This window comes from Salvelinus alpinus, chromosome 19 (assembly GCF_045679555.1).
Source record: "Salvelinus alpinus chromosome 19, SLU_Salpinus.1, whole genome shotgun sequence".
Taxonomy (NCBI): domain Eukaryota; kingdom Metazoa; phylum Chordata; class Actinopteri; order Salmoniformes; family Salmonidae; genus Salvelinus; species Salvelinus alpinus.
Window position 1 is genome coordinate 28,811,540 of NC_092104.1, and position 8,786 is coordinate 28,820,325.

Consider the following 8,786-nt stretch of genomic DNA (forward strand, 5'->3'; position numbering starts at 1 on the left):
GTATAACTTGTATTATCATCTACATTTATGATGAGTATTTCTGTTGAAACGATGTGGCTATGCAAAATCACTTGATGTTTTTGGAACTAGTGAATGTAACGCGCCAATGTAAACTCAGATTTTTATATATAAATATGAACTTTATCAAACAAAACATGCATGTATTGTGTAACATGAAGTCCTATGAGTGTCATCTGATGAAAATAATCAAAGGTTAGTGATTAATTTTATCTCTATTTCTGGTTTTTGTGACTGCTATATTTCGCTGGAAAAATGGCTGTGCTTATTGTGGTTTGGTGGTGACCTAACATAATCGTTTGTAGTGCTTTCGCTGAAAAGCATATTTGAAATAGGACACTTTGGTGGGATTAACAACAAGATTACCTTTAAAATTATATAAGACACATGTATGTTTGAGGAATTTTAATTATGAGATTTCTGTTGTTTGAATTTGGCGCCCTGCACTTTCACTGGCTGTTGTCATATCGATCCCGGTAGAGGGATGCAGCCATATTAAGTATTTTTTTCCAATGGTATACATTTAAACCAGTGAGAGAAGGTAAGTTAAGATTACCCATGAGCCTCAGTCTCAGTGGCTGGGGGCTGACGTTGTCAATCTCAGTCTTCAGCAAGTCCTTAGCGACAGCAAAGAGCTCGTCACTCGTAGCAACGGCACACGGCAATGTCCACGCTCTGGTTTTCATCTCAAAGTTGACATTTTTAAGCTTCAACGTCACCGTCTTGCCCTGGAAGAAAACAGAGCAATGACATGGTGAATTACAGGATACATCTGGTTGAACCTGGCGATGGATTCAAAGGACAAAACAGACATTGATTTGACTGATAAATGACACTAAGTGAAAAAGGGTCAAAGACATTTTCTTAAGACCGTGACGATAATCCCCAAGCAGCCTATTCCCCAGGCTGAGGATCACACTGGTCCCTGGTATTCTCCATAATGGCTCTCTATTTCCTCCAGGTATCAAAAGAACATTAGGGCTCAGCCAGGGGGTGATGGCCGTGCCAAGGCAGCTCTCTCTATCGATTGGGAGGGGAACAGACGCTCTAGTAATTGTGTGAGATGCTTCTTAGAGACAGATTGATTCTGGGATCCAACACTGGTACTGTGATGTTCTACGACCCCAAAATACCCTCTCAATACCCTCTCTGAGGAAATATCCTTTCTGTTCAAGAACACAGAGAAAAAATAGGCAGCCAGACAATGGCTGTTCACAATGGTGCTGAATACTAACACCGGCCATTACACAGTTCCATGTACTGGCGAACGGTTTTGTATCACATAATAGCCACAAAAAGCCAAATACTAGGGAATCGTTTTTTGATTTCAAACATTTTTACTATGAATCCAAGTGAATTTGTGTTTAAGTAAATATACTCTAAGCGAGGAGAAATGTGCTACACAACTGCACTCTATTCTAGTAATAACCTATACTATTACTAAAAGTGTACTGTAATGAACCGAGCTGTACTTTTCAAACCTCTCCTCGGGGACCCCCAGTCGTTCCATGTATTTTAACTATTCCACATCTAGCACAACTGATTCAACTTGTCAACTAATCATCAAGCCTCTGAAAAGGTGAAACAGGTGAGCTAGTTCAGGGCTACAACAACATTGTGAAACGTCTGGGGGGTCCCCGAGGAGAGTGTTGAAAACTACTGCTGTGGAGTACCTTGAGAGCCTCCTTCTGCAGGTCCTGAGCCAGGTCTTGACACAGCTGCCTGCACAGAGAGAACTGCTCCTCTAATGCACTCATCTCTCCAAATGTCCTGACAGAAAATGAAGGAGATAGAGAAACATGTTGGATGTGTGGAGAGTATTAGAGTATGTCCATTATTTATCTATTTATTTCACATATACAGTAAGGTCCAAAAGTATTTGGACAGTGACATTTTTTGTAATTCTGTCTCTGAACTGGATATGTGACAAATTTGAACTGAAACAATGACTATGAGGTTAAAGCGCAGACTGTCAACTTTAATTTGAGGGTATTTTCATCCATATCGGTAGCCTAGCAAGCCACCTGATCTCGCAAGCTTACATGAATGTTCAATGCACAGCGGCAATCAGTCTGGTTATTATGAGGCGATCACATTGGGTGAACCGTTTCGAAATTACAGAACTTTTTGTACATAGTCCCCCCTGTTTTATAGCCTGACAACTCACACCAAATTCTTCCGCTGGTCTGTCGTTCGCTACATACTTTAGTCTGAGAATGCCATCATTGAAGTCGATTGTTTTATACAACACCCCTCGTCACCACAAAGTCAGCAATTAGATTGTTTCTAACTAATCAGAGTATCTAAGCCAATGACGAATTTTAAAACCACCACTTTACACACATGTGTTCTGGCTCAACCCATCGGTTTCTGGACTATTCAGACGGCCCCCGAATGTGTTTGCATTCGGTGAAAGGTCGGGGAGGTACTCAGATCCAGACTCATTGCGGAGAAGAAACTAACGTCCGTAGGCGTGGCGTTGCGTTTGGCTGGAGCAAGGAGTCAGGGTAGCCAGGCAACCCAAATTAACTTGCGGATGTAAGTAGTCAAAAATGTAGCATTTGGTCACATATTCCTAGCACGCAATAACTACATCAAGCTTGTGACTCTACAGTTTGTTTTGGTTGCATTTCAGATTATTTTGTGCCAAATAGAAATGAATGGTAGATAAGGTACTGATGAGTGAGAAAGTTACCCACCCAAAATGGCTAACCTCCCATTATTGGTAATGGTGAGAGGCCTCAAACTTTCTCACTCATAGTTATTCACGATTCATCCATTATTATCCATAATCATGGTAGCATCAATATTAATGTAGAAGTGTTCAGAAATAAGTATTCTATTCTTATTTAGAATAAAAGTGACTCCAAAATGACAAATTATTTACCATTAATTTCTATTCGGCACAAAATAATCTGAAACACAACAAAAACAAACTGCAACAGCATTCAACAAGTTTTTAGTCATAAGCTTGATGTAATCATTACGTGCTAAGAATATGGAACAAAATACTAAACCCTTGACTACTTTAATACACATAAGTGAATTTGTCAAAATACTTTTAGTTCCCTAAAATGGGGAGACTATGTACAAAAAGTTCTGTCAGTTCTAAACGGTTCACCCAATATGGATATAATAACCTCAAATTAAATCTGACAGTCTGCAACCTCATAGTCACTGTCATTTCAAATCCTATGTGCTTGAGTACAGAGCCAAAACAACAACAAACATGTCACTGTGCAAATACTTTTGGAGCTCACTGTATGTTGCCAGAAAAGAAAAACAACTACCTCTCTGTGCTCATGCTTTTTCTCTCCCCATCCCTGTAAGTAAATAAAAAACAGACAGACTCAAGTCAGATGACTTGAACTCATTTGAAGGATTCATCTACTGTATAGTTGCCCCTCTCTGCCCTGCCCACCCCTTCTGCCTGCCCGGCCAGCACCTCTCAATGTGTGTGGAGCCCAAGCCCAGGGAGATGTCGAGGAAGTGGTGCCAGGATGTCTCAGAGAACAGCAAGGCCAGCAACGCCATCTCCTGGCCAAGATGGATACAGCTGGTGATACCTAGAGCTCCCAGCATCTTCTCTGTCACTTTCCCAATGCCTGATACCTGTCACACCAAAATACCATATTTTACGCATCTTTATTTGTAGGCCATCAGCTTGCAACACGGTCCATAAAAAATATCCTTAAGTAAGCATCCCTTAATAGGCTGTCTAGGTTTGGGGCTGAGGTTAGGTGTATAGCAGCCTACCTTCCGGACTGGCAGGTCCTGTATGAATACCATGACAGCCTGTCGGTTAGAGGGGAGTCTGTACTGGCCGTTGGGTTTGTTCTTATCACTACACACCTTGGCCAGCATCATGTTTGGGGCAATGCCTAGAAGAATGACCAATAAAAGACACATGGCAAATGTGTTACAAGCTTGATGTGACTACATACAGAATAGGATGATGAAGTTAGACTAGGATAGTAACATATCAAATGTTCCCTGAGGTATTTTCACACAACTATGTAACCCTCAGCTCTGTTCCAATAGACACTTCATAGGGAATTTGGGCTCCCGAGTGGCGCAGCGGTCTAAGGCACTGCATCGAAGTGCTGGAGGCGTCATTACAGACCCTGGTTCGATACTGGCCTGTATCACAACCGGCTGTGATTGGGAGTCCCATAGGGAGGCACACAATTGGCCCAGTGTCGTCCGGGTTAGGGGAGGGTTTGGCCAGTGTAGGCCGTCATTGTAAATAAGAATTTGTTCTTAACTGACTTGCCTAGTTAAATAAAGGTTCAATTAAAATCTAAATAGGGTGCTATCTGGGACTCAGACAATGTGTCCTCTGAGGAAAATGAACACACAGCGTCTCTCTCACCTGCGCTGGCAGTAAGGGCGGTTTTCTGCTCGATACGGAAGCGCATCTCTCTCACCGCCTCCTCGGCACAGGTCCCAAACACCATCACATCTCCCCCAGCCCCGCCCCCAGGAGCATCCTGCAGAAAGGGGAAGGAGGAGCTGGGGCTGTCCACAAACAGGACAGGAGACAGACCCTCTACTGTCTCCTGTAGGACACCACCCTGCTCTTCAACTAGAGAGAGAGAGAGGTGTGAGATGAGAGATGATTCACAGCTGTGTGTCCATGTCTCTTTATCTTCTGACCCCCTTGTCATTTGTTATACTTGACAGGTGACAAAAGTGAACTAGATAAGAGAAAGCGAGAGGGACTACACATACATAGTTCCAATCCCTTCTAATTTAATTTCTGTCAGGCAGAAAATGAAGGAAGAATTAGATGAGGCTTATGCTATTAAGCTCTTAATAACCCTCTTTCCTTTTGTTATATCTACCATAGAACATTTATCTGCCTTTGTATCGCATTCGAACTACTTACAATTGACTCTCAAAGTTGTCTTACAAATGACAACTTTATCACAGTATGTAACCTATAACTGCAAAATGGGTTTAAAAAAGGAATCCAACAGTGTAACAAATGAACATGACACATTTATTACACCGTAATCCACTGTATTTAGACACTGACTCCTGACCTGGCACTGACACGGATGTAGCTGTCCCAGTGTCGTTGGCCCGGAGACGGTGGGTACGCAGGGCCTCTGGCCAGACCCTCCTCTGCTCCAGGTGCCCTCTGATGTCCAGGTAGGCCTCGTCCAGACTCATGGGAAGGAAGTGAGGGTCATAGTCTGCAAAGATCTCCCGGACCTAGCAGAGGAATAGGATGATTAGTGACCCATATGTCTGTTTGGGGAGGATTTATACATATAGTAAAAGCCTCACTGGCCACTGAAACACTGTGTGTGTGTGTCAGATCCTTACTTCAGCACTCACTGCTCTGTATTTGTCAAAGTCGGTTGGAACAATAACCAGGTTTGGGCAGAGCTTCTTCGCGATGAAGCCAGGCATGGCGGCACGGACCCCAAACTTCCTTGCATGGTAGTTGGAAGTTGTCTGAGGAGAGTGGATAAAACAGATACAAGTTGTAGACACAACCTAGGGCTCAATATGAGGTAATTGTTGTAGTGCAATAATGGGCCATCTTTTAGATCCAGTTAGAACACCATAAACTAGTTCATACATGAAAGAGAACCAGTGAGAAAGATCGCCAGATATGAACCTCCCTCTGGGTAGCGAGGATGACTAAGTCAACAGGCTTGGCTTTCTTATTTTAACATCACATAACAAACTATATAATAATAATAATATATAATTATACATTATTTTGCTTGTCTCCATACGTGGCCAACCTTCCAAATCCTGTCTCGCTCACGAGAAGCCTGGGTTTATACACTACATGAGTGTATGTATGGCCAAAAGTATGTGGACACCTGCTCGTCAAACATCTCCTTCCAAAATCATGGGCATTAATATGGAGTTGGTCCCCCTTTTGCTGCTACAACAGCCTCCACTCTTCTGGGAAGGCTTTCCACTAGATGTTGGAACATTGCTGCGGGGACTTGCTTACATTCAGCTACAAGAGAATTTGTGAAGTCGGCACTGATGTCAGCGTTCCAATTAATCTCAAAGGTGTTTGATGGGGTAGAGGTCAGAGCTCTGTGCAGGCCAGTCAAGTTCTTCCACACCGATCTCAACAAACCATTTCTGTATGGACCTTTTAGAGTTAACATTTTCCTTCACTGGAACTAAGGGGCCTAGCCCAAACCATGAAAAACAGCCCAGCCAAACCCAGATTCGTCTGTCGGACTGCCAGATGGTGAAGCGTGATTCATCACTCCAGAGAGTTCAATGGCGGTGAGCTTTACACCACTCCAGCCGATACTTGGCATTGCGCATGGTGATATTAGGCTTGTGTGCGGCTGCTCAGCCAGGGAAACCCATTTCAGTAAGTTCCCGACGTACAGTTATTGTGCTGATGTTGCTTCCAGAGGCAGTTTGGAACTCGGTAGTGAGAGTTACAATCAAGGACAAACGATTTTCACGCGCTATGCGCTTCAGCACTCGCCGCTCCCGTTCTGTGAGCTTGTGTGGCCTACCACTTTGCGGCTGAGCCGTTGTTGCTCCTAGACGTTTCCACTTCACAATAACAGCACTTACAGTTGACCGGGGCAGCTCTAGCAGAGCAGAAATTTTACGAACTGACTTGTTGAAAAGGTAGCATCCTATGATGGTGCCATGTTGAAAGTTGAAAGTCACTGAGCTCTTCAGTACGGGCCATTCTACTCCCAATGTTTGTCTATGGAGAATGCATGGCTGTGTGCTCGATTTTGTACACTTGTCAGCAACGGGTGTGGCTGAAATAGCCAAATTCCCTAATAGGAAGAGGTGTCCACATACTTTAGGCCATGTAGTGTACGTTGCTAGCAAATTAACAGTCCTGTATAGAATCTCACCAGCATGCTCATAGAGCCCACGGCCATGGGTTTGTCCTTCAGGTCAGGATAGTCTCTCGTCTCCACCGCAGCATAGAAGGCATCCATGTCCACGTGCACAATGACACGGCTCAAGTCACAAACCCTCTCCAGGTCAAAGGTAATCTTTTCCACCTACAACAAGATGTTCAGAGGCGACAGAGCTTCAATCAAATTATAACAACTAAATATATGGGGGCGGCAGGTAGCCTAGTGGTTAGAGCGTTGGACTAGTAACCGAAAGGTTACAAGATCGAATCCCCGAGCTGACAAGGTAAAAATCTGTCGTTCTACCCCTGAACAAGGCAGTTAACCCACTATTCCTAGGCCGTCATTGAAAATAAGAATTTGTTCTTAATTAACTGTCTTGCCTAGATAAATAAATATAAAAATATACTGTAGAAGCTATAAACTTACTGTATCTGTGTGTCAGAGGTCGCATAATACCTTATTTATTTAACTTTATTTATTTATTTAACTCGGTAAGTCAGTTTACAATGATGGCCTACCCCGGCCAAACCCTAATGACGCTGGGCCAATTGTGCGTCGCCCTATGGGACTCACAATCACAGCCGGTTGTGATACAGCCTGGAATCAAACCAGGGTCTGCAGTGACGCATCTAGCACTGAGATGCAGTGCCTTAGACCGCTGCGCCACTCGGGAGCCTGCGTGTGTATAGAGCCCGCCTGCACTGTACCTGTGTTTGTGCTTTGCTCAACTGTTGCTCAGTGATGTGTGCTTTCTGCAGCATCATCCTCTCAATGCGCTGGTTCACCTGCTGTTCCTTTTTCATCTCGTTCTCATAGAACCTGGAGCCCTGTAGGAGAGGAAGGTAAACACAGAGGCTGATGACCTCCAGTAACTGGCCATGTTACACTGTGAGAAGAGAACACACTGGGCCTCAACACAAGTGGGTTTGTCAGTTCCTGTGCCATTACATTACAGTAAGGTAGCTAACTAGGGTATTAACTCAGAGTCTAGGCGAGTGTTAGTTTGGGTGTTTGGATACAGACAAAAGTTCTCAAAATGGTACCTTGGAGGACTTCATGATGATATTGTTTATCTTGTCCCTGTCAAGGCCCTCCATTCCAGCCTTGTTGTTGTTGAGGGCCATTCTGGAGAGGAAGCCCTCCCCACTGGAGGAGGTCCCCCCAGTCTCCATCCTTTACCTCAAGTGAGACCCTGCATTTAATACATAAAGTTAAAGTTAAACCAAGCAAGAATAATTATGGTAATAACAAGCTAGCTACCACAATATGTACCAAAAGTTGGTTAAAAATATTCTAAACAGCTAGTAACGTTTGAAGCAAGTTTCCAACTATCAATGACAAAAACAAAATTATATTTTGTTTGTGTACTGGCCGAATTTGGCGCCGTTATAAGTATCTTCTTTGCCGATGCATCCTGTCTTCGGTCTTCACTCCTGAGTTTTGAATTTGCTTCCGCATGCTAGCAACGTCATTAATGGGCAGGACCGGAGGTGCAGTCAGAGAGGAAGAGGTAAAGAGAGAGGCCCAACTCGACGGAAAATCTGTCTCCCTCCAGCAGGTGGCGTTTTTATCTCTTTGCACACCAAGCAAGGAGTTTTTGTATGTAGATCAATGAGTTTAGAATTTGGTAAAACATTAAATGAAAGACCTATTTGCAGCGTGAGGTTTATTTGATTGAATTTTCGTAATGCTTAATTTGTTACGAGTGTACTGATATAAAGGTACAATATAAGTAGGACACATGACATCCCCGCAAAACACTTTATATCAGAGTTGTCTCGAGATGGCTATGCATATTCATGACATGAGGCTAGTAGCATAGCATCTCTCCATTGAGTTCAGCACCGGTGGCAGCTGAGGGAGAAAGGCTCAATTGGAACGGTCGGAACTGAGCAA

At 43.6% G+C, this 8,786-nt stretch overlaps 1 protein-coding gene across 1 annotated transcript in view; it reads right to left on the bottom strand.

Moving 5' to 3' along the window:
* The window catches only part of LOC139545244 (DNA polymerase kappa-like), a 21,134-nt gene extending 12,773 nt beyond the window's left edge, over nucleotides 1-8,361 (bottom strand). The window contains 12 exon segments of the mRNA XM_071352805.1: nucleotides 575-746; nucleotides 1,692-1,788; nucleotides 3,309-3,341; nucleotides 3,464-3,630; nucleotides 3,775-3,899; nucleotides 4,391-4,603; nucleotides 5,064-5,235; nucleotides 5,350-5,481; nucleotides 6,882-7,034; nucleotides 7,598-7,717; nucleotides 7,934-8,082; nucleotides 8,263-8,361. Of these exon segments, the coding sequence (XP_071208906.1) occupies nucleotides 575-746; nucleotides 1,692-1,788; nucleotides 3,309-3,341; nucleotides 3,464-3,630; nucleotides 3,775-3,899; nucleotides 4,391-4,603; nucleotides 5,064-5,235; nucleotides 5,350-5,481; nucleotides 6,882-7,034; nucleotides 7,598-7,717; nucleotides 7,934-8,062 (1,513 nt within the window). The 5' untranslated portion in view covers nucleotides 8,063-8,082; nucleotides 8,263-8,361.
* Between the last annotated feature and the right edge of the window lie 425 nt (nucleotides 8,362-8,786).